The sequence below is a fragment of the Argentina silus genome, assembly GCF_951799395.1.
Source record: "Argentina silus genome assembly, chromosome: 15".
NCBI lineage: Eukaryota > Metazoa > Chordata > Actinopteri > Argentiniformes > Argentinidae > Argentina > Argentina silus.
Window position 1 is genome coordinate 12,476,749 of NC_139669.1, and position 25,114 is coordinate 12,501,862.

General features: G+C 42.4%; 3 protein-coding genes across 3 annotated transcripts in view; all 3 read right to left on the bottom strand.

Annotated features, from left to right (window-relative positions):
• Nucleotides 1-175: 175 nt before the first annotated feature.
• Nucleotides 176-6,638, bottom strand: syvn1 (synovial apoptosis inhibitor 1, synoviolin). Its single transcript, XM_083686866.1, has 16 exons — nt 6,455-6,638; nt 5,694-5,842; nt 5,420-5,512; nt 5,122-5,274; nt 4,962-5,010; nt 4,546-4,649; nt 4,178-4,304; nt 3,903-4,002; nt 3,668-3,733; nt 3,435-3,551; nt 3,060-3,220; nt 2,490-2,642; nt 2,083-2,223; nt 1,703-1,886; nt 1,136-1,281; nt 176-1,020 (listed from the first exon to the last, which is right to left on the bottom strand). Exons 2-16 carry the CDS (start codon nt 5,823-5,825, stop codon nt 836-838), a joined length of 1,911 nt encoding a protein of 636 aa, XP_083542992.1. The 5' UTR covers nt 5,826-5,842; nt 6,455-6,638; the 3' UTR covers nt 176-835.
• An 838-nt stretch (nt 6,639-7,476) lies between these two features.
• smad5 (SMAD family member 5) lies at nt 7,477-15,768 on the bottom strand. The gene is made up of 7 exons (XM_083686155.1): nt 15,653-15,768; nt 12,081-12,963; nt 11,200-11,457; nt 9,940-10,050; nt 9,350-9,571; nt 8,707-8,963; nt 7,477-8,546 (listed from the first exon to the last, which is right to left on the bottom strand). Exons 2-7 carry the CDS (start codon nt 12,481-12,483, stop codon nt 8,403-8,405), a joined length of 1,395 nt encoding a protein of 464 aa, XP_083542281.1. The 5' UTR covers nt 12,484-12,963; nt 15,653-15,768; the 3' UTR covers nt 7,477-8,402.
• A 4,114-nt stretch (nt 15,769-19,882) lies between these two features.
• Nucleotides 19,883-25,114, bottom strand: part of tgfbi (transforming growth factor, beta-induced) — an 11,814-nt gene continuing 6,582 nt past the window's right edge. The window contains exons 7-16 of the mRNA XM_083685856.1: nt 24,631-24,919; nt 24,236-24,373; nt 23,835-23,980; nt 23,079-23,215; nt 22,455-22,585; nt 21,619-21,743; nt 21,249-21,351; nt 21,067-21,125; nt 20,905-20,929; nt 19,883-20,568 (exon numbers count right to left, since the gene is read on the bottom strand). Of these exons, the coding sequence (XP_083541982.1) occupies nt 20,507-20,568; nt 20,905-20,929; nt 21,067-21,125; nt 21,249-21,351; nt 21,619-21,743; nt 22,455-22,585; nt 23,079-23,215; nt 23,835-23,980; nt 24,236-24,373; nt 24,631-24,919 (1,215 nt within the window). The 3' untranslated portion in view covers nt 19,883-20,506. The remainder of the gene's footprint in view (nt 20,569-20,904; nt 20,930-21,066; nt 21,126-21,248; nt 21,352-21,618; nt 21,744-22,454; nt 22,586-23,078; nt 23,216-23,834; nt 23,981-24,235; nt 24,374-24,630; nt 24,920-25,114) is intronic.

The window sequence follows — 25,114 nt, forward strand, 5'->3', positions numbered from 1 at the left end:
TAGAGAGAGAAATCAGTATGTCCTGTGGTAAGAGCATGGAATGTGTCCAATTTTTTTCTCACTATCCACGACATTTGCAAATATGCACAATGGAGTGATCATTCAGAGATGAATATTCAACTATTAACCATTGCATGGCAAACAAATCCATGTAATACACACTGATACTGTGAAATTCCATTTGAATGGTTTATTCTGCAGTATGTACAGATCATTCTATTAAAACTCTTTATACAGTATGTACAGGTTAAATCAACCCACTTTTAAGTTATTATACTCCCTCGAAGAAAAATCTAGACGCCCCAGAAATCACAGAGAAAACAAAGAATTACAAAAAGAAAAAGACCCATTCTAAGTCCATCACTCCGGACACTACGGCTGCAATTTGATGTCCCTTCATTTAATTCAATGGGTCAGACCTCACTCTGTAACATGGTCTGAAGAAGCAGGAGAATAGGGGTGATCAATTTTACAGTGGTGAAAACTTAAAGCGCCAGTGACCTGAGGTTGAAAACACACTGTCCGCCTGTCACTGACCAAGAATTCAGGCCTGTACGTGAATTATCATTCCTTGGTTATTTGTGAGGCAAACAAAGAGCTGCTTGTGGATCATATAGATATCAGTCTGTAGAAAAAGAATAATCTTGCTATGTGTTCCAACGAAGTCTGGAACAGTGGGAGAGCACTACAGTTCTTCTCCTCTTGGCCATCCGAGTGATCAGCACAGACACAGAGCCGGGAGAGAGAGGGGAACCAGAGGAAAAAAAAAAATGACTAAAATAATGAATTGATAAGTCATTTCCAGAATCCATCAGTCAGGATCAATCGTTGTGTATCAGTGGTCAGGTGGTGGTGGTGTAGTCTCGAGCTTCCGAAGGCGGCGACGCCTCAGCTCTGCAGTGTTGGGCTCCCCGTCGTCTCCATCGCCCTCTTCATCCCTCTTCTCTTCACTTTCGACAAAGGTGGTTGAGTCCGCTGGCTCGGAGAAGCCTGTTGCACCATTCACGGGTTCAGGTTCAGCTGGGGGAAAGTGAGAGCGGACCAAACAAACGGGAGAGAAATGACCATCAATTAAGTGTGCTGCTTCTAATTGGATCTCATCTAAGATGACTTCTCAGCATATAAAAGGACTTACCCCTTTCAGAGTCATTCTCCTGGTTTTCTTGGTTTTCAGCGGTGGCAGTTGGAGGAGTGGACTCTGTCCTGGTTGACCCGCTGGCTTCTCCACTGCTGGCTTCTCCACTGCTGACTCCTCCACTGCTGACTCCTGACCGAGGAGGGCTGGGGAGATGATAGGACAACACCATTACAACCATGACATACAGCTCAACGGAACAAGACAATATGTGTCCTTTACCAAACTCCCAATTCCAAAGTAAAATGCGTTAAGGACACTTTGAATCGTATCCTTAGAATGCACTCTTGATCAAGTTGATAAATTGATACCATAAAGTAGGGAACTATACAGAAATATCAAAAAGTACAGAAATATCAAAAGGAGAGGATAGGGGCATAAAGGAAAAAAAAAAAGACATGTTAAACTTGTTTAACTGATGGAGAGCACAGACTTGTTACACCTGTTTAACTGTACTGTAACCCATAGTGTACGGTTGTCTTGCTCCATTGTATACTGTACTGTATCCATGGCTGTACATTACTTTTTCCATAATATAAAAACAAACATATGAAAGGACATCCGTACGTGAGAGTCGCGACAGTAGTGAGGTAGTGGTGGATGTTGAGCATGGCAGCGTCCAGGAGTGTGTGGATATTATGGAGGCACTGCAGCCTGGCCTCCAGGCCCCGACGCCCCTCCTGCTCCAGCTCCCTCAGCTCAGCCTCCGACATGGTGGAGAGGGCCGGGGGAGGGGGAGGCATCGACGACACTGGGACACCACCCACAGACAGACAGACAGACATGAGCTTCTTCAAGATAACAGTCAAAATACAGACTTTAGAAACAATCTCAGAGCTAATGAAGTTCACAGAAAGGACAAAAGTTTGAAAAGGTGGTGCAGTTTCAACTGCATTATAGTGGGAAGGCGCCTTCATTATTGTGCAAGAATGACTAACGTTGCTTACCAAATGGTGGAGGTGGTGGCATAGGCAACCACGGCGCTGAGGCGAAAGGTGGTGGAGGAAAGGAGGGGAAGGGGAATCCTGGCATAACACCTCCTGGGACAGGAGCAGCGCCATCTGTACCGGCTGCGGTTGAGCGACTGCCTAATTTACACAAGGAAAAATAATATAGTAAAAAAAAAAAGACAGACAGACGACTTAATGAGTGCATTACAGTTTGCTAGAATCAGATGTGGCCATGTTGTCTGGCGACCCATCCGGAAAGCGAATCAAGAGAATAACAATAGTGGGTGGGACGATGGAAGGACGGAGGCGAGCGTGTGTACCCTTCAATTCTGAGAGGATCATGACAATTGTGACATGACATTCATCCACGTCAGTGCTAGTACAAGAGAGGAGGAATGTCTCACCAGATCCCTGAGTTTGGCCTGCCTCTGTGTTGGCCTGTGGAGCGTCAGCAGCTCCCTGGGGGCCAGGAGCTCCAGCAGGGGGTGCTGCCCCAGGGAAGGGGCCCCAGAAAGGGAACAGCCCTGGTGGGAAGTGGGGCATCATTCCTGGAGCCACTGTAGAAGAGACAAAAGAGAGATGCTTAATATTTGTTTGTGGTCATATACTGACTTCCCAAAAACACTACTAGGTCCCATGTCATATTTAAATATTTCACCTCCATTATATGTGAGTGAGTCGTACAGTCAGCCAATAACTTTGCATGAGTAGACAATACCTGCATCATTTAGAGCCTGCTCTAAATTGTCATACTTATAAACCTGTCACACTATAACTGAGGGAAATATCTGGGCCTGTATTCACAAAGGGTCTCAGAGTAGGAGTGCTGATCAGGTCCCCACCTGTCAATAAAACTTTTTTCATTATGATCTAAAAAAACAAAACGGATCCTAGATCAGCACTCCTTCTCAGACGCTCTGTGAATACAGGCCCTGGTCTCTAAGCAGAGACAGAGTTAACTGAGGGCTGCTCACCATTCCCAGGTGGGGGGATTGGGACGTTGGCAGGTGCTGCTGCTGGGGCAGGGGCCTGGGCAGGAGCCGGGGCAGGTGTCTGGTTGGGGTTTGAAGCCCGGAGCACGTCCATACGACAGGTAGGACAGGTCTGCTGTCTCTGGAACCAGGAGCGCAGGCAACTGACACACACAGTTATAGAGGTGTTAATTGCAATGTAAACATGACAGGTTAAAACAAACCATTACTACAAAAAGGTAGTCAAACTAAGGAAATATAATAAAAATGGTTATACCTACAGTGGAATGAAACTGTCATGTCTGAATACATACATACTTTCTGAGTAGATGTCATGTATTCATTTACTTACTGGCTATGCTTAGACAACAGACATACCTTGAGTGGAAAATGTGGTTGCAGGGAAGTTTCTTAGCTCCAGTAACCATCTCCTCACGACAAATAATACACACATTGTCTGAGGCCAGCAGATCCTCAGGAGTAGCATCTGGGTAACTACAGGGAAAAACAAAAATACAGGTTCACTGACAAAGCAGCTCCACCGAAGTCAAGTCAATGATGACCATTGTGGATATGGAATTACAACAATTAACAACAAATGAGTCTCTCACAGTGTATTCATGTTGCGAATGGCTCGCCGAGACATGATCGCATCTGTTACAGCTTTCTTGAATTGCCTATGAAAGGAGAGCAAAATACAGACTCAAAACACAAAAAGAGTTGAGCTAAATATCGGCTCTGCTCAAACAACATAACAGTAGAGTGGATGCAGGAAGTATGTAGTAGATCAGGTAATGTGACAATCTCCAGACAGCCTAGCAGGTTCAGAGAAGCCTCTGTGCTCACCTCATAGCAAGATACATGGGGCGGATGGCAAACAGGGGGAAGGTGTGCACCTTTATCATTATGGTCATGAAGGCCATGTACAGGAGCACTTTGATGAAACCTGGAAAAGGTATATTACAAAATATCAAAGTAAGTCAAATCAAAATACCCTAAATGAATGTTTATGTTTTCAAAGACTTGATATAATATTCCATTTCAGTACATGCATCATTCAGCAACATTTTATTTAACAAGACATAGACTAATGGCGATCATTAGTGAGCAAGCTATCATACCAGTGAAGAGCTCAGTATAGAGCATGTAGACTGCTTTGTTGTCCCAGGGGTTCTCACTCTGTAGGTCGATAGTGTGGAGGGCATACTTGATGAAGGTGGTGAGTACCATGGTCATTAGGATGGCATACTAAGAAGATACACAGGAGGGAGGGGAGGGGGTAACAACATAGATTTTACCCTTTAGTATTTGAGAAGAGTGTTGCTTTAATACCAACTTCTAAGATTCTTAATCAAGACGATGAATATCACTTCCCATAGGTAATACATTAAATAGGCCTAAACTTTTTGCACTTTGTATTACTGTACAGAACGTAATTTCCAATGACAAAAATGGGCCGATACAAAGTCATTAGCACTGGTTTACACACCTCAAACCCAAAGACCAGTTGGACCGAGGCTCCCCGTGTGATGATGCTGTGACAAGCATGGTTAACAAACAGGAAGTCCAGAACCCCCAGCAGGCCCATGAGAGCTGTATGTGTGAGGTAACAGTAGTTAAGAATAGGCCTTTCCACTATCGGTTTCTGTCAAATCTGGCGACTCTTAACTTCTTCTAAAATATATTTTATAGTAATATAAAAATGCATTACAATGAATGTTCTGTTGTTATGTTCCATATTCTGTGGTGCATCTGATGCCAGGTGCAGCCTGACATATTTGCATAAAGCTTGGTCGATAGAATCTGGACCAAAAATAGCAGTTTCACATATTACAGAAGTGGCTCACAAAAAAGGAGTCCCACAGTAAGGCTATTCATGGTTAAAAGTGAATCGCTCATACTCACACAACACCCTGAAGTGGAAGATCCAAGATATATTAGGACTCCTCTCCATCTAAGTGAAAGGGTGAGAAGGGCAAAAGATCAGGCACTTTCCTTTCTGGGTATCAGAAAACACCCCCCCCCCTCCCCCCACAAATGCTTCAATCCATCCATTGTCACTCACAAAGTCCACCCTATCCTCAGCCAGCCAATGGAAGCACTTGAGGAAAAGTAGTAAGGTGAAGAGGGCCACGAAACGGGGAGAAAAGTCATCCCTGAAAACTGTGAAGGCCAGGCACGTCTCTGTCACGGCATACCAGGACCGCTCTATCAGGTGCTGAGGGGACACGGAAGGAAAGAAAATATCGGAATATTTGAACGTTTCAGGATAACTATTATAATATAAGCAACTAATTCAAGGGCCAAATGCCAGACAACAGAACAAGAACAAAAATAACAATGAGATTAAGTCTGACACTTACCTCCATCTCTGCAGCTCTCAGCTGTCCAAAGAAGACTTTCCTCATGAATTTTCCCAACAGGAACACCAACACAAATGCCTGGATGTACAACACCTGAAACACAGAGAAGGCATTTAAAGTCGGCAAAAAAACATGAGCATCTGCTTCTTTTATTACATTTAGGAGATGCTGTATGGTGTGTGTGTGTGTTCTACCTACAATTTAATGCTCACACATTGCAGGTAGAGAAGAAAAATCAGACAGTCAAGGGGTGAAGCAGATAAATTGAACTCACCGCCATACTGGGGCTGCTCTTGGTGAGGTAGACCACAGTAGGATAGAACTGGTGTTTGATGAAGTAGGCATGTGCAATCACTGCACCAGTCAGAGCCAGACTGGTGGCTGTCACCAGGGCTGCTCGTACCATTGTGCACTCAGGTACAGCTGTGGGGTAGGACAAGATGTGCAACACATTCATACTGAGGGGTGAGCCAGACGTTTCTATATATCAGAAAAAAGTGAGCAGTTGTGACGAGAACAATCCTGTTGTCATTCCGGGATGACATAATTGCTGTCCTACAACTGACAAGTGACATTAGAGCAAAGATATACCAAAGCCTCTCTCTATATAGAAAATCTCTGGATAAACCATGTTTGAACTAAATTGAAAGTCAGTGACATCCAATGGGTCATGCTCTAGAATGATCTTGCCAGCTTAAGTCGCACTTGTTTCCTTAAAATCCAAATACAATTTCTAATTCAGCATCAAGCAACACGTCCCAGATGGTGGCTTGATTAGCCAGATGACATGCTACACTGCTTGTTAGCTAGCTAGCTAACGTTAGTTAGCTAACGACATGCATGTCCTGACCAGTTAGACAGTCTGGCTTAGATGGAAACAAAGCTAGGGGGAACTGTATCATTAGCAACTGTTCCACTCGAACGATACGATATTATTTGGCTATGTATGCACTGTGCAGACGGTGGTTATATCAAGCTAGCTGGCTAGCTATGCTGCTGGTACTGCAGTGCAACGCGAAACTAATATGGACTTACCGACTCGATGTCGCTTTCGCTAGTCCGGAATGCACTTGCTCGGCTTGTCGAACGCCTTGTAAGGAGTAAACGATGTTTACGAATATATCGGCGCCTTCCTCTACCGTATTACCTGCACTGACATTTTAATTGTTCAACCTTTTTAGCTGGATATGTTCTAACATCTATGCCCCAGCCCCAAGACACCTCTCTGATACGTGTTTATCTTTGGCTTGCTCCTCAGAGTGGCCACCTCACTTCCGGGGGCAATCCGAACCACTTTGAACCATCAGGAGGAAAATAAAGAGAGGAATAACAGTGACAATAATTATTGATTATATTCGTAAGAAATAATTCGCTTATATGCAACGTCACATTTTAACTATTTCTCTGACCATCAATCAGTACAGGGAATTCGTGCAGCGACCATCTACAATGGGTTATGGATCATGTTCCCCGTGGCATACCCCGACAGCGACGCGCAGTGCTCAATTCTGGATATGGTCTGTTGCAGAGTGGTTTATTAGAACACTCAAGAAGGCATGAATTGCTTCCACTCTCACAAAATGATTAGGTCGTGGCTGTAACTACATGGGGTCTTTCATGTAAAAAAATAATTCAAGTGTTGAATTTTATGTTTATTTTACGAAACCAAATGTAGTCTGGAACATGACCGCCTAGACCGCAGACTTGCGTTAAACTACGCGGACCAATGGTCAAGCAGAGATAATTATTCCACCAATCGAAGTCTGGCAAGTTGACTTCCTATATACGCAAACTCGCAAATGAAATAATTTCCCATGGAATGACTACAACATATTTATATATATAAAAAAAAAAGAATAAAAAAAGAAAAAAAGTATCAAGTTATTAAACGCTAAATGTCATGATACCAGAAAGAGCGAGAGAGGGCAAACATAGTTACAGTTAGTGAGGATAGTTACAGGAAATTACCCACTAGACCTTTGGCTCAGTCCAGAAGATGACATGCCAACTGACAAGTAAAATAGTAAAAAACAAAAAGACAGAAGAATAAGCGGTTGTTGTTATCCATACCTGTGTTTATTATATTATGCTAATTTCATACATCCTCTCATATCAGCATAATGCCATGGTACCCTACACCGAAACTTACCTTGCCTCCACAAGTTCCAAAAGAGACCTACGTTGTTAATGCAGTGAGTATAGAAACATTCATTCTTTCACTTGAGCATATCTGTACAAAGGAACACACATTGTTGACAATGATTTTCAATTATATTTCAAAATAAAAGTTGAATGACATTGAAGAAGTTATTTTTTTTTAGCTCATCACCTGATCAAAGCATTCAGTAATTGATCTCCCATATCAAAGTTTATCAGTTAGACATACTTTATTTAAAAGGCAGTAACTCAGTGTTTTGTTTCTAGCAGTAGAAACTATAAAAAGGAAACATTTGTTATGAGATCTGACTCTAATAGTAAACGTATAATGGCATCTACACCTTAGTTGTAAATAGCTGGCATTAGACAACATAGCAAAGAAAAAGGTTCTCAGTAAATTGCAAGTTGTTTGACTGATGTAAGGTGGAGTAGTGATACACAATTAATTTTGTTTCTTTCAAAAACTAAACATACAGGAAGATGTTAGACAGTCATTCACAAACATTTTGTATGCAAAATCTGAACATTTTTTAGGCACATGCTTTCCAGTCCTACTCTTATTAGATGCAGGTGTTGGTAGTGTTGAGCAGTAGTTTGTCCATTTTGTGCTGCTACTCTGATTTTGTTTCTCCGCAAGGTGTGCGCGTAGCCTCAGTTTCTTTCTCAACATAATTCTGCTGCTCTAGGGTTCAATATCCCTTCTGCAGGCAGTGTAAACAGTTCAGCCTTTAAGACCTCCTTTTCTCATTGAACATTGCAAATTTTAAAAAGTAACGTAAAAAAAAAAAGGTAAAAGAAAACCTCCCAACCCATCTGGGGGCCATCATTAGGACACTGAGGAAATGGGGTTAAGAGGAGAGCCCATTTGTGTCAACACCTTATCAAGCCACTGGAGAGGGCCATGCAGGTGCACTTCTATCCAGCAGGGGGTGCTGGTGACATCCTGTCTGTGATATTCAGCTCCCCAGCCCTGTGGAGGGAGAAAAATAATTAGCCCTGATGGAAATCTCAACATGTTTTATTTTATGTTGTGATTTCTATAGACATGTTATGAATGGTCAACAAAGCACTGGATTTTTCTCCTCCTACTACTGACAAATGATACGTTTTCAACCCAGCTCACAGCATACCTTTACAAAGCTCATCCGAATGGTGCACATTTTGGTGAGCTCATACACTGCTTCAAAGCCATGATTGACCGACTGGGCCAGCAGCTGAGCAAACTCCTGGTTGTTGAAGATCTTGAGACTGCAGCCGCTTGGGATTTTGCAGACAGTGGTGGGATGGAAGCCATGATGGTAGTTGCAATTGCGGCTCTGGACGAAGATGCTGGTGTCACTCAGACACTCAGCATACACCTCTCCTCCAACGTAGTACAGGTGCACCCCTGAAAGGAAAAGACAGCTCATAACACACACGATTGCCATGACAACTTTTTTTTCGGTGGACGATGAAACAAACAAGAACCCCAGTGATTTCCTCCCCCCCCCCGCCCCCCCCCCCCATCCCAAAATGAATTTTGCACCGTAATTGGTTAACAGAATCACCACCAAAGGGGTTGTTGTTATTTTTGGGAAAACTGTTTTCACAGAACAACATAAAGATTCACCACATTAAACTGCTTTAAGTGCATCAGTGCTCCAGGTCATTAGCCGAAGCCAAAGCACACTTTAACTGAGCACGTGTTCACTCCGTTGACACCTCTTATTTAGAACAACAGCACACTGTCTGACATCTCCTCTGATCTTCCTTTGAATTCGTCTTCATACGCACCTTTGCCGATGTGACGGCGAGTGTTCTCGATGGTCGAGTTGCGGTTGACGTTGGAGAGCAGGCCCAGGCAGAAGCGGTTCTTGTTGTTGGACGGGTCAGTGAAACCGTCGACTAGCACGCTGGTGGAGGAGGCGTGGTAGGCCTCGCCCACGCGATTGTTGAGCTCATAGTACACAATAGAGCACCAGTGGCTGGGCTCCTCGTATTCCACTGGTTGCACATCTAACAACGTAGAGAAGCAGGATTGAGGAAGAGCACTAAGGAAGGCACATCTCTACCAGGTCTTCACATGGAAACCAAAGAGACGCATAATCTTGAAATGCACAATAGCAACAAACACAAAATAGCAATGCCCATTCATTCAACAGTCTCTACATCTTAACTTCATTGTATATAACTAGTGAAAGAATTCAAGTGGAGGTTGTGGAGTTTTCAGATGGCATATTACTGCATGTGATATTCTCTTTGGGAAAGTGTACTAACTAGGGCGTATGCCAATTTTTTCAGACTACAAAGAGGGCTGAACAGTAGTGGTGCTGTCAGAGAGAAACTGGGGAAGGGGGGGGGGGAGATGTGTAAAGACTGTTCACCTCCTCGAGGCATGTTCACGGGCACCATGCTGCTCCCCGTCTCCATGGACTGAGAGCTGTCCTGCCCATTCAGCTCGTCAGGGGGCATGTAGGCCGGGGGTGGGGTGTCAGCTGGAAAGGAAACGCCACAAAGGAACAGTTAAGAGGAGGACACCAGCTGCTGCTGACAAATGGCTGTGCGCACACACACACACACACGATCTTCACCGGAAAAGCAGTGTCTAATTTCACACATCTTTCACATCTAAAAAAAATCTATTGCCGGTCCTAGCAGAGTTGCATTACAAAACCACTTTATGGAGAGAGAAAAAAGGAAACCATTCAGAGGGAGGCAATCTTTGTGTTTGTGACTAAAGATGACAGACAAGCAAGGTCTGAGTTGGAAGACCAAGGACAGAGTTAAAGTAACGTCATGGCAAATGATTCACACATTGTCAGTCTGAAATATCAGCAGATCATTGCCCAGTTCCCACCATTCGCCAAGAGAATCTATTTTCATGTCAAGAATTGTCTTTACATCGTCTTACTGCTTAGAAACATTTAGCCCACATTTAGCCCAACTGATCAACAATTCAGTCAACTCTGCTCTTGTTGCACGGCACCCAGATGAAACGTGGACATCTTGTTGACCAAATGTGATGGCGGTGCTGGACATCCAGACAATGATGAACAAGGCAATTCAGCACAATAAAAAAAAAAAAAAAAAAAAAACAGCTCCCGCCTTTCCCCACGCCATTAAACATTAGCTTACTTATGCCTGACTGCATGCAGCCTGTGGTCGCGTGTGCATCAGCAGATCTGGGATATACAGAATGGGGAGGCCAGCGGGCCGGTGCCCAGCAATGGGCACTCACTCACCAGCATGACATTCAACACATGGGAGTCATCAGTCACCCTGGCTTTGGTGCACTGCTTAGTTGGCATTTACATTGTTTCCCTGTCAGGACCCTGCTTTGTGTGGCCTATCATCATAACTTATCAGATTCTTATACTGTTGAAATCAAACCAAATAGTCTGCACACAGCTTTCAAAAGGCAGGTACGTCCTGGTCCTAACGCACATTGATGAACCCATACACCTTTGCAACCAAAATGGGGAATGGGGGGGAGGGGAGGATGGGGGACCTTACAGGTGAAAACCGATCATAGAACACTTCTCTTTATTGTAACTATCTAAAATGAGAATATGTTAATGAAACAATTCCCCCCCCCAGCTATACTGACAGGCACAAAGGGTGCTGGAGTGTACGTGAGTGGCTACCTGGAAGCTGGAAGGGGCTGGAGGGCCCGGAGCTGGCAGGAGAGTTTGGGTAGGTGCCGCTGCTGGCTGGTGAGGGCGGGTAGGGTGAGTTGGGCGAGATGGGGAAGGAGCTGCCCCCACTGTGCTGCTGGAAGGACTCTGGGAAGGTGGCATTGAGGGGCATGTGCGGCTCGTTGTGGGTCATGTTGCGGAACTGGACCAGGAGACTGTGCTGGGGGTTGAACTCACTGTGCCTCGGTACCAACACCGGTGGGAGTACTGGAAAGACATTGGCACCAGTTAAAACATAGTAGACATTACTACATAATACTAGGTAGTGCATACTAGGTAGTGAACATAGCACACATTGAATATATTATATATAGCCATGGTCATAGCCATAATTTCATCATTGCAAGGCACATGAGAGTGCTTATACCCTTGACTCTCATATGCCGATTAGAGTTTCAGGGCCCCAAGGCAATTTCATCAAAACAACATGAGGGTGGGGGGGGGGGGATCTAGCTTCCATGAGAGATTGGCTGTCTCCCCTGAGTGACATATGATATCTGCCCTCGATTGGTCAATACAGAGCTAGCAATCACATGTCAGTCACAGAGGAGGAGAGCACATGTCAAAAACGATCAGGCTGCCTCTCACATGGACATCAATGGGATCAGGATTTAAACTAGCTTGTGATGTATAACAACCCATTCATTCAGAATGTCTTAAAAGTTCATCAAATTACCAAATAATACATATTCATAGCACTTCTGTTTGTTTTGAATAGTAGGCTAAATGTTCTATTGAATTTGAAAGATATTTCACATTATATTTCAACTTAATAGGATGAGTCAATTCATGATAATGAACACATTGCTATTTTACACTTGGATACCTACCCGGGCTCTCTACTCTTTTGTAGTGATAGGGGTTGATGCAGACTTCCTTCTGCTTGGAGCCAAAGGGGTATTCACACACCTCCAGGGGCTTGAGCTCATGGTGAGACTGCAGGTCAGGCCAGCGCCACACCCGGCAGTAGATGACGTGGGGGAGTCCCTTACGATGGGACACCTGCAACCTGCCGTCCAGCGAGCGAGGGATAGTCACGCACTTGCTGGGCTGCCCGGGGCTGCTCAGGGCCTTCTCCAGGTCCTCCATGGCGCCCTTCTTCTTCTTCAGCTTCTTCACCAGGGCGTCCACCGCCTTCTCGGCCCACTTCTCCTCCTCGTCTCCCTGCTTCCATCCCAGCAGCCGCTTCACGGCTGGGCTGGTGAAGGAGAACAGGCTGGACATGGTGGTCATTGTGCTGAGATGCTCCAGGGGGGGAAGTTTGGGAGTCGAGTCCTCTTGGATCGCAGTCAACAGGGAGGGTGTGTTAGCCTGTGTCTGTGTGTGTGTGTGTAAGGGGGAGGTGGGGGTGAGGGAGTGGAGAAGCTTTAGCCTTGCACGGCCAAGGACAGGAAATGGAGGCAGGACGCAGCTGCTGGTGCTCAGGAAGGCCCTGCCGTGAGGTGGATGTAGCTGGGTCACAACCACTGAGGGAAATGTGGCGAGGCGCTAGTTTACGGAACGAGTTGAGATCAGGACTCCTGGACAAAGACGCCAGAGGATTTACAACTACAGTCAATAGGCAAAGATATAAATAGGAAAGAACCTATTATCTCCGCTCTTCTCTCACTCTCTGTGTGTCTCTCTCACCAGCACTGAGTCACTGGTTTAGTCCATGCCAAACTACAGATGGTGGCCAGGGCCAGGGCTAGGGGTAGCAGTATTGTGTGGAACCTGTTATAAAAATTAAAAAAAAAAAATATTTAAAAAAAAGAAAGAAAAAAAAAGAGACAGTGTGTTAGCAGTATTGTACAGTAACACTAAAACAAACATCATACAAGTGAAAAACAACAACAGTCCCCCACATAACCTGTTTAGCAAGCACTGTCGGCCAACATGCACGGCACACATCTGCAATGATTCTTCATCATCTGAAATCTACGGAATGTCAGAGACACTATAGCACAAGCATACACTTTGGCCTACATTATGACAGTTTTGACACGTAGGCCTAGGCTATGGTGTCTGCAAAGTTTAGCAGGCCTACAAATAAGCAGGTTATTACTAATTCACATCTGTAAGCAACAGTCCCATAAAGCCCCACCCTGGAAGATCCCTGGGTGGACAGACAGACAGACAGACAGACAGACAGACATGGTGCAGCAGCTGTTGAAAACCTTGTGAACCCAGCCACAGCAAAGAGGATGTCAGGCCACTGTGAGTTGCTTCCTTTCTCCCCATCCCTGCCCGTATATCCCTCCCTCGCTGCACAGCTGTTGAAGATCACTGACACCATTTTCCCGCTTCATTGTTACAGTACCAAAAAATAAAAGCACAGCCTATAAGTAAAACTTTAACACCTCAACACAGTAGAAATTATTCATTTTTGAGGTAATGCGAGGTTTGTGGCTGTGGGGAGGTGATATGGGCCGTGATCATGTGAAATATAAGAAATGTATTTTCACTGGCTTGGTCCATTCAGGTCTGGATATCTATAAGTTAATGAAATTTAGGCTGGGTAATAGAGTTAGACTGGCGTTTCAAGAGCTTTCTCATCTTTTCTCTGAAGAAGGACAAATATAGGTTTTTTCGATTCCTGAAATCTTGGAAATCCTGTTAGCTTAACCTGAAACAAAAAAAAGCATTAAGTGCTTTATGTGCTTTAGGCCTTTAGATCAGCCCCTACACAGTAAATTCAGAAATCCCAAAGCAAGATCGATAACTATAGTGGACCTACATCCCTTGCTCGAAACAGTTTGGTGATGATGCACTAATTGGTACATAACTGTGTTTCCTTAGGTTTCCCTATGAAGGAGAATAGTACAGTACCACATGGGGCTTTTTTTTTTAACATTTTAATCTGCAGATCTGCATCTGAATAATCAGTTCATTGAGCTGTCTGCATTGGGCCTTTATTGCCATGTGAACGGTGACAGCAATACACTAATCTTAAGAACAGGAAACGAGGTGCACAGCTCAGAGAGTCCAGCGCTGATAACAGCATCACTTCAGTCCAGCAGCACTACCCAAGCCCCAACACACCCAGGGATCTGGATCCCAAGGTTCTGACACCATTCATATTCGTTTGATCAAGGGAGCTCTGGACATATTGCTCACTTCAATGTTGTTTCAGTAATGGGTGTTTGGCTGAACATTAAAATGCTGGGATGTAGCCTAGCCACAGCTGACATTGAGCTGTATTGTCAATACAGAACGTGAAGCAGTTATATTTTGAATAGTTGAGCGATTGACCCCTTCTCCAGCAGTAAGAGCCCTTCCATCCTTGGCCTTAAAAGCCAGCCAATGCTTCACATTGTAGATTAATCTCTGGTTTTAGGTCGTTGTCAAGTAATATGGATGCTTTCACAGCATCTGGCAGGTTATATTCTTGACATTGGCATTATTCTGGGAAAGAGCACTGGGCTGTGAGAACAGTACATATAATGTTGAAACCTTTGATGGCATATGAATAGTGGAACAGAACAGACAATGGATGATGCAGGTGACTGAGCATGGGGTACATAGCAGTCTCTCCATCCCCCATCCCAGGGAAGCTCAAGGGATATTGCTTAATTGCCAAATGTCTCATTATTTCAGAGACCATACACCCCCTCTCCCTTGGGTTTTACATCATACTTTACTAATCAAAATGCTCTATTGTTGGAATATGGTGGCATCATCATCATGGATTTCCAGGCCAAACATTGATTATTTTCTCATTACCTGTTGACATTTACTTACGTTTGGCAAATATCTTTGTCACAATTGAGATACGTTTAACAACTTGGACATTTTATATTCCATTTGCGACCTTAATGAATAGCGAAGTAGCTTAGCTAGAGCAACAAGCTGAGTAGAAGCCAGTGACTTTCACTCAACAATCTGCAGTAACGTGTGTGACTACAGTGTGTTTGTCAAAGAGGACCGTAAATGCATTAAACAAAACTTTAAAGCAAGCAGCTCATACAGCTTTGTTAGTCATGCAATGCTAGCCAGCTAGCTAGCCAAGTCAGCTCAACACTTACTTGCCCACACACATTACACGCTAAATGCTAATTAGCTAGCTACTGTATCAAGCCGAACCAAATGGATGGCTGTTGATACTTTATTTGGTAGGTTATGCATCATCATCATCTCACTCTTATTAGCTACAGCATAACACATGTCTACAATGTGAACAGAAAGCACATCTTTAATAGCCAACTGTTGTGTTTTCTTTACTTTCTAGCGTCCTCCCTCCTCACCGCTCCACAGAGAAAACTTTTTCAATCATTTCTCTAGCTTGCAGCTAACCAGCTCGCGCTAGCTACACCCCACCCCCTCTGGAAACGAATCCAAGCCCAACTTACTGATTACATTTTAGTTATTTTGTGCCCATTGAAACATGCTTATCTACAGGATAACATATCATTTCATCGCATACCTTTGAAGAATTGAGGCAGGCTGGAAGCTTCCTTATTCCCTTACAGTATTTAAAGGACTCCGACATGAAGCTGTTTTTTCATTTTCTTTTTTCAATGCCTTTCCCCCACTCTCCCGATTCCCATGTCCTGGCGTCAATAAGACTGGAGGCGGAGCGCATATCCCTCCGCTAAATTGAGAATCTACTTCGTTGTACATCTATTTTACACTTTGTCACGAGTCTTCACTTGAACACAACACTATGTAAAGTCATTAAAGAGCAATAGAAAGAACACACTATTGTGTCAGAAGTTGTGAGAACTATAATGATTTAAGAGCGGGGCTATACTGAGCAAGGCTGTGTGTAAGAAACTGTACTGATCACTCTGAGATCTATTCTGTAATGGTTGTCATATTTCAATAATTCACCCTCATGTTTTGAAGTCAGATGTTGTAACCAACTGCGGTGAGTATCATCAGTTCAAATGTTACAAGTTTCAAGCTTGAATCTAGGGTTGTGCTACGGCTCAGGGACGTCACACAACTTGGCTCCACTCTGTCTGGAGTGTATTCGGAGCGCGGCGACCAATGGAAAGTCCGGACAGTAGTTAGTTGCTATCCATTCCAAATTAATTACTAGAGATGGCATAATGTCTGGAATTATTTCGACTAGTTATGTTGCAACACATTTCAGATGTATTGCACTCTTCATCTATTTGAATACAATTATGAGATGAAAATACTTGTAGGATTAACTCAATCATCCTATGGCTCCTAAAAAAAAAAGTTAAATAATATGCAACTGAAAGGGTCAGCCACCAGTGGGCAACCTTTACCTTTACACAACGTATTGTTCCTTTTGGTCGAGGATTTCCTAACAACATGATGGGAGTAGGAGGTGAAAACAACTGAACAAATTACAAGCAAAAACTGATTAGCATGCAATCTTCACTGTAGGCCTGTTTAAATATTCAAGAAGAGAGTCACTCAACTCCTTCCTCTGGTCTTAAAGTCAACAAGCACTCCTAGGCAAAAGTATGGAAGTATGCAGATTATAAGACAATGTGGGAAACAGATGGAAGATACATAATACCCTGTATTTCTAAAGATAAAAAAATTAGTTTTGATACCTGTCTGATCAAGATTACTCCTTGATTGTCCCAAAAGCTTCATAGCTTAAGCAGTATTTAATTTCTCCCTACAACCCAGCCACGAAGCTGCTGGAGAGTGACAATTGTAAAATCAATATCCAGGTCAATCTGCTGTGCGTGAAAGAACGTAATTCATTAAATAAAGAATTGCTGGTCTAGCAGAGGCATGGGCCTGGATCATCAAAATAAATAAAGCGACAAAGCTTTCGGGAAACTGACCCCAGGTACATGAAGAAAGGGTAAGAAACAGTCCTTTCATCTTGCTTGAAATGTATGCTTCCTACAGGTAAACCCTACACTGCATACATTTTCACTTTACAATTAATAAACAACCTCATGATACTGTACAAGCGTTTCTTTGTCCTGCCAATCACATTTCCCATTAGATTGTTGTTATAGCACCCTCTAGCACATCTGATTAAATATTCATTTTGCCATTAAGGAAAATGTCATGTAGGCCTAAACAATCCTCTCTTGATAAGCCTATCCAATTTCTCATAAATGTCAGAGATAGTGTGGCATCTACAGTTACTGTATATTTGAATTACATGGTTTTGATGTTCACATGTGTATGTTGGTATTTCAAGATACAGAGACTAAACAAACAGCATTCAGAGAGAACATGTGAATGGGCTTATTGTTTGACAGAACCTTTTGAGCAGTTACAGTGCAGTTCATCCACACTGTAAGAGATGCCCACATTATCTGGTTCCCAAACTCCCCTCATCTTGGGTGTTCTTTTTTTGGATATAAGTGGGACATTGTTGGGTCAAACCTCCACATGTTAATAAGCCGTAGCAGAGGGCAACAGATGGACCCCAGGTCATACATCTTGTAGGGAGCCTCCGTTTAGAGGCAAAACATCTGCCTCCATCTATCAATAGAGAGAGGGAAGCAAATCTTACATAATAACTTTTAAGTTTATAAGATCTAACTAAAGTTAGTTAAGCTTGTGCATTTTGAAACTCCCTCAACCGCTTGCCAGAGATGAATAATCATTGTTTGAATTTCAATATAGATATGTAAATTACAGTGGAGGCTTGTAGAGATAGAAATTGGAGGACAGGCTTATTGTAATGCATTGAAATGAAATAAGGAATTGTATCAAACAAGTGTGTTTGAAACCATTCCTCATTCCAATGCATGAATTACAATGAGCCCGTCCTCTGATTTCTACCTCTGTAAACGTCTCGTCCTGTTTCTTAGTTTATGTTTGTCTTTGTTTCATGTTATTCATTTATTGTTTCCTGTTTATTTTTGTGTTACTCACCATGTCTCTCGTTTCAGACACTTCACCACCTGCCCTTGTGTGTTTCCCACCTGTGTGATTGTCGACCCCGCCCTTCACCTGTTCCTCATCATCCTTCCCTGTGTATTTAGTCTGTGTGTTCCCATGTCTCTGTGCCAGTTCGTCTTTGTACCTTCGTGTCCCAGCATTTCCTAGTGATAAGTATTCCTGGTTTTTGATTGCCGAATGTGTTTTTGACTTTGCCTTTGTCTTTTATCCTACCCCTTTTTGAATTGTCTGCCTGCCTTTTTGAACTGCCTACCTGTGGACCAAACCCTGCTTTGCCTACCCCCTTCCTGGATTATCTGCCTGCCCATTGACTGCCTACCTGTGTACCGAACCTTTCTGAAAGTAAAGACTATTCTATTGCGTTGTGCGTTTGAGTCCTTTGCCTGAGTACTCCTGGCATTACAACCTCCACTAACCTCTCCTGGTAAATGATATCTAAGCTTATGCTACCTGTCAATCATCTCCTTTTTAATCAATAAGGAAATCAAATGCCTCTGTATCAGAGTGGAAAAAGTTAGGGCAAGGTGTACTTGAGAAGTGTTCAACTCACAGGTAGTAGATGACCACGAGATACTGTATATGGAGTGAAAAAGCTACATTTTCATGGGGTTAGTAATACCACATGTGTTCAACATTAGTGTGTGTTAGCGGGGGCTCAACTGACTTCCAGGAGGTAGACTTAAGAATGAAACAGAGGATTGAATATACACAATGGGTACATTGATAGTGAAACCAGTAGCTTACTATAGCCATAACATAAGCATGGCTCTTGCATACCAAATGGTGTGTCACTGCAATGTTTTTCTGTACATTATACATAAAAATCTGACATTAACACTGCTAATATGTTTCCTTAAGAAAAAAAATCACTGATGAAAATACAGCATAATTAGTATTCATTACAAGTAATAACAGTGTACCGCTGATATGATATACTGTGAAGTGCATGTAGTGAGAACAAGAACATAAACAAAGACCATTTTCATCTTGACGTTATTGGCAGCATACCCAAAGGCACATCAAACTCCCATGCAAAATGTCTTACAAAGAGTTAGTGCCCTCTAATCTCTACAACAATGTATATTTGAACTAGTTGCTGATGTATTTTTGTGACATTCTTTCATCAATTTATTACCTGGAGCAACATGTCTTAAAACCTGAACTCTGAAATTAAAGAGTGGTTGTGGGAATCCCATGCACTAATGAGAGCTGTGACCTTTGCTTGCTCCATAATCTGCCTCACAATATTTAGACTTGTTAAATAGTTTTTTGGCATCCAGTCAGCGGCACCGTAACCAGTCCTTCAAGCAGTGGTCGCTCTGCCCCCTGTGGCTCAAACAGCTTGTGTGTGGACAAGAGTGTAAAACAGTTTTGGAATGTTTCAATCACTGTTCCGGATCATTCCTCCTGAGGCCTGCCAACTGAGAGCTGGCTACTGCACACATATATCTGCGTCTCGAACAACGCTTTCCTGTAAAACCTCCATCCCGGGGGGCTCTCCCTAGACACTGTAACTCAAAGTGAGGGTCCCTCCAGTAAATTCTTTCCAGAATTTTTTTTCCCTCCAGAGAAAATACATTAAGGCACTGCTAAGGGAAAAATGGAGGTATTGGTTTTGGACTCAGATATGATTAGTTTTAGATATGTCAAAGGTGGCTGTCAGCAGGAGTTAGTGCAAAGAGAGGGAACATATCTTGTGTGCAGACAATATAATACAATTTAACATAAAAGCGTGCCAACACCCTCAAAACATTTGAGTACATCATGGAGAGACTTGAATAAATCCAGACTTGAACTCTGTGGCTACAAAATGAACATTTTATTTGGAAATGTGCAGACATTGGCTTCTTTGGTTCCACACAAAATATATTGCTACAGTATGTTACAAATGGAATGCAAGTGACTTGTATATGGGTGCATTTAAACAGGTTTAATTAAAAAGAAGAAAAATAATCAGATCTCAGAGGTTATGAATTTGACCTCCATTTATGTGTGCCTGAATAGCTTTTTGTTCCAGCTCAAACCATGCAAACATGCTACATGTATATCAAAACAAAATACTGTATACATTTCTCAAAAAAATCATCTCTGTGTTAACTTTCAGACTTGCAATGATAGACAGAAGTCACATGTGTGAATATTCAAAACAATTTCATAAAGCTACAGTATGTGTGTAGTCATAGCTAGTTGCTATTCTAGGTATACTATTCTCACATACAAGAAAACCGACGACAATTCAAATTAAAATCTTGGTCTTTGGTACATGAAAGCAATTGTACAACATTTTCCTTTGGAATATTCCACCTCTGTTTTCACCTAGTACTGGTTCATTTAAATTGACAATCTTGACAAACTTAGATTGAGAATTCAAGGTAAGAAGATATTCCAGAAACAAAAGGAATTATCTTTATGTAGGTAATTTTCTTCTCTACTGGACACGAGTCATTGTCCTGCTGGAGTGGCTTTTCATGACCTTCTGGAAGAGATCATCTGGAACACAAATCATAACAACATCAATGAACCTTGAACATACTGTTGTAGCATATGCATCGCTCTGCATGTTACTGCCTATAATATATTGTGATTAAATATGTTCCAATACTGGTATCTACAAGTAGGACTTCTTAAAATGTATCAATTGTATTTATTTTATTAAGCTATTGTTTGTCAAACACCCTGATTAAGCTCTGTTGACCGAAACGTTGGTATCTTTCCACATACATGTGAAGTAGCAAGAAAGTCAGTGTGCTCAGGTTGTTTCCTTTTCTAAATGTAGCCATTGTTTGACATGCAACCTGTGGGCTGTCAGAGGTGAAGAGAACCTACCATTTTTGAATACCTGTGAGTCAGACTGTGGGGAGGAAAACACAACATATCATTGAATTATTCAATTGTTGTAGTTTATCAAACAGGTCAAGTACATAACTAAGTTATCTATTGGCTGTCTGCAGGATGTCTGCTGTCTAAGAATGTCTGAGAATGTCTTACTCTCATAGCAGAGGCGTGTCTAACAGGTCCATCAGCTTGTTCCCTATCCATCTTGGGAGCTGGGGGAGAAATAGATAATGAGAGAGTTGTAACAATGTAACATTCAGGATGAATTATTATTATTATTATTATTATTATTATTATTATTGACAATGCATAGATAAGAGAGAAGTTTCCCTTACGCAGTGGCTTTATGATGGCTCCAACAGCATGGACAACCCCGTTGGTGGCCATGAGGTCGGCCTCAATAACTGGAACCTTGTTGACGTACACCGTGGAGTTCCGCTGAAGAATAGGAAAACACACATAGACATTTTTAAGGTGATCCCTATCATCACAACAGAGGTTCAAGTCAATCTAGCATTTTTTTAATGCTGATATCAAAAATGATATCAATAAATTGTATCCTATAGATGGCCCCCTCAAATCTATCATCCATTAAGTCCATTAAGTAAGTATTATCTTTGGACATCCTCCCTTCAGAGATGCAGTATTCAACCAAAACATCAAAACATCATGATAAACTCATCATGGGGCCCTACATGTACCCACCATGTTCAGCTCCAGCTTATCACCCAACAGAGGCTTGACTCTGGTATGGGAGCCCACTCCTCCACTAACCAGGATCTCCTCACCCATGTGGTACTTCAAAACACTGGCCAGCCCCTTAGGGTTGCCTGCATGTATGTTATAGGACAGAGGGGTTAGAACACTTGCCAGTAAGAAAACGAATGCATTTAGCACAACAAGTCCAGTTAGATCCTTGTTGTTTTGCCAAGTCATAGAAATTCAACATGATTGTTTGCAGAAACCACATCCTTTCCATAATCATCTCAATTGTTCCGCGAATAGTTTGGCAATCCTTTACCACTTAAGCAGGATTTTACTACAATGGTTTGGTATCCGAGCAGTACAGAAGGTGATTGTGTCAGTCATTTAGGGACATACAGTACAACTGGATTCATTTAAAGGCAGCTGTTTGGCAGTCATACGTACTTGGACTAGCATCTGAGTTGCATTCCATAATGAAATCATTTCCTGGGTGTAGTTACTGTAGGTCTATTCAAATAAGTCTATTCTCTTTCCTTATTCAATATATTCATTCACAGCAGTCCAAGGCAGATCATCTGTAGAACATATGTATTGTTCTTCCCTGGACAAACACTGTTTTAGCAAAGCAAGTCAAATCATGAATGAATTATAAATAATTTCTACAATTAGGCCTACAGTACCAAATAGTTCTTGTCATGTTTCATTACACATCTAACATTTGCTTTGAGGTTCTATTTTTGGTTTTAGCCAACACATAATTGTTAAGTAAGCAATGACACACATACTGTATTGGATAGATAGAGCACACATGGTTGAAAGGTGTCTGTTACAATTACCCATGAGTTTGTTGAGGTCAGCCCGTGGCAAGGCGCTGAAAGCATCGTTGGTGGGAGCGAACACTGTGTGGGAGCCTTGCTGGTTCATCAGCTCTGTCATGCCAGCTGTCTGGATGGCGCCAACCAGGAGACTGAAAACAGGAGGGGAACACCCAATTTGAAAGACCATCCTTAGAGCAAGAGAGATGACTTAAACATGGGAGAAAAGGCAAATAATTATGTCTCTGAAGTGTCAAATACATGTGTTATTACAGAGCCGAATCATGGCAGCATATATTGCTTCTGAAGACTAGTGAAAACATGTTAAGGAAACGGAAAACGAAAGTCTCTGAAAGTGAGTGGGAATGAAGCGGAATATTCCCTTTCAGCCTGTTTAAACTATCACAGAGGTTTAGAGGGGACTTCTCCCCTCAGGGAAGTTAGCTACAGAGTTTCTTAGCTTCAAAGAAAAAATGCTGAAAGTGTTTTGTTACTAGGTATTCACCACCTGGGAAATCTTTTGATGATAAGATAAAACCAAACACCATTTCCTCTGTTGCTCTGTAATAGACTTGTGTTATCTCCAGGCCTTATTATAGTTATCATAGTCTACGATGCATGACTGAATAACAATCCTATTCTCACCTGAATCGATCATCTGCCTTCAGCACATCCATAATGGTACCCATTGGAGGAGTCAGGAGCTTGTCTACAGTGAACATGGAGGCGAAGCGGCCAGTCTTGTCGTGGGCAGCGATACAGGCATTCTCGATGCACAGGCTCTGTTAAACAGATGCAGACATAGAGGGTTTGAAACTGAGCTCTACCCGTCATTGAGGACCTGTGGTGACTTTGATTCTCTCCATACTGATGGCACACACAACTTGGTGTCTGGAAAGAGTTCTGCTAAACCTGAGAGGAAATTTCTTGTGGTCTGTAAATTTCATTACAAAGCAGAAATGTGAGCACTCCACATCCTCCATGTCTGCCACCCAAGAGAACATAGCAGTAAATGGAAGATTTAAAACCAGTAGCATGAAACATACTGAAACATACTGTACTGTATAGTCATTATGGAGTGTTCTTTGACTAAATGCCCATTTCAGGGGTAAAATCTCCCTTGTCACTGCTCTAATGTAATGTATTTGGAGAAAATGAAGACCAACTGTCATACTTTGTCTTACTTTGAAATTACTTTTAGATTGTGTATTTGTTGTAATATATTGCATTTGTCTTTCAGAAGTTCTTGAAATCATTCCTTATTCCCACTGTGCACAGATTTCCTTTACAATCAATCTCTTAATTCTGCTTGATTGAGTACTTTTGTGATTTGATAACATGTATTCATACCAACTATATGGCCACAAAGAAAATTAACAATGCTTAATCTGTCATACTTACGTTACGGTAGACAAACACTCTGAGGTTAATTCCTCCAAGAGTCTCAAGCATCTGTCCATGGTACAGGTGTTTGGATGACAGCTGCTCCTTCACAATGTGATTCCTCAACATTTTCTTCAATCCACCAGTCATTGCCAAGCTCCCATCTGTTAAAATGAACTAACTTTAACTTTGTAACTTCACTGGTCTACTCATAACTTCACTCGTAATAAAGTAGCTATAGATTCATGCCACTCCTACAGTATTTGTTAGCAGAGAGCGGTTAGAGAGAGAGAGAGAGAGAGAGAGAGAGAGAGAGAGAGAGAGAGAGAGAGAGAGATAGATAGATAGATAGATAGATAGATAGATAGATAGATAGATAGATAGATAGATAGACAGACAGATAGATAGATAGATCTTACCTTTGAAAGCCTCATTCTGAGGAGCTAACATGGTCAAAGCCTCAGAGCCAGAAAGGTGGGAAGTAAGACCAGCATCGATGAACAGCTTTGTTGCTGTGGTGATAGTGCTTCCCTGGGCAAGCTCCAAGAGGGTTTTGGCTTTAAATGAGACATAATAATAATAAAAGTTCATCACCCATTAATATAAGCACAAAGAGATGGAACAAACTCATCGTAATCTTATGATTTGAAACCTTGAGTTTAATTTAGTGATTTGATTTGACATTACAAAAGCATTGAGCTAGTGACTTGGAGCTGACACACAAAGATTGGTTTCCTGGAAAGTCAGACCTCAGACATAAATTACCATTACTTATCATAACATAAGGGGGGCAGATGTCTAACAGTTTGAATACCTGAGTCTGGAATGAGAAGCTCGTTGATATAGTGGATGACTCCATTGGTTCCCAGTAAGTCTTTCTTCTGGATGATGGCTTTGCCATTGAGGGTCATCTCATTTCCCTCGCAGCCCACCTCTAGCACAGTGCCCTGCAGAGTCTCCATGGGAGTGCCTGACACGATGGACTCCGCGCACTGCATGTTCTTCAGGATGTGGTAGTTCAGCAGGTCTGGGAGCCAAACAAGTATTGTTGAAGGAAGCGAGATAAACACGACAAGAGATAAGTCACACAAGGTCATCTTTTCCTAGACATATCTAAATAAAGACTTGGTTGGTTCTCAATGACTGCAAGGTATTCAAATAGTATGAGTGGTAAACTATAGCAACATGCTACATGAATGAACAAATTAATGAATTAATGAATGAATATTTTATTTTCGTGTCCAGTCGCGTTCCCACACGACCCATCCCTCATGGAATTACAGTATATAGACACGCTG

Excerpts from the sequence above, each read along its gene's own strand:
- smad5 (XM_083686155.1), bottom strand. The coding sequence starts at position 12,483 with ATGACCACCATGTCCAGCCTGTTCTCCTTCACCAGCCCAGCCGTGAAG. Across the intron at positions 10,051-11,199 it reads CAGCCCCTTCCAGCTTCCAG|CTGACACCCCACCCCCGGCC; the intron begins GTAGCCACTCAC and ends TTTCCTTTCCAG. Across the intron at positions 8,964-9,349 it reads TCGCCGTCACATCGGCAAAG|GGGTGCACCTGTACTACGTT; the intron begins GTGCGTATGAAG and ends TTTTCCTTTCAG.
- syvn1 (XM_083686866.1), bottom strand. The coding sequence starts at position 5,825 with ATGGTACGAGCAGCCCTGGTGACAGCCACCAGTCTGGCTCTGACTGGT. Across the intron at positions 3,552-3,667 it reads ATTCGCAACATGAATACACT|TTACCCAGATGCTACTCCTG; the intron begins GTGAGAGACTCA and ends TTTTCCCTGTAG. Across the intron at positions 3,221-3,434 it reads AACCACATTTTCCACTCAAG|TTGCCTGCGCTCCTGGTTCC; the intron begins GTATGTCTGTTG and ends TGTGTGTGTCAG.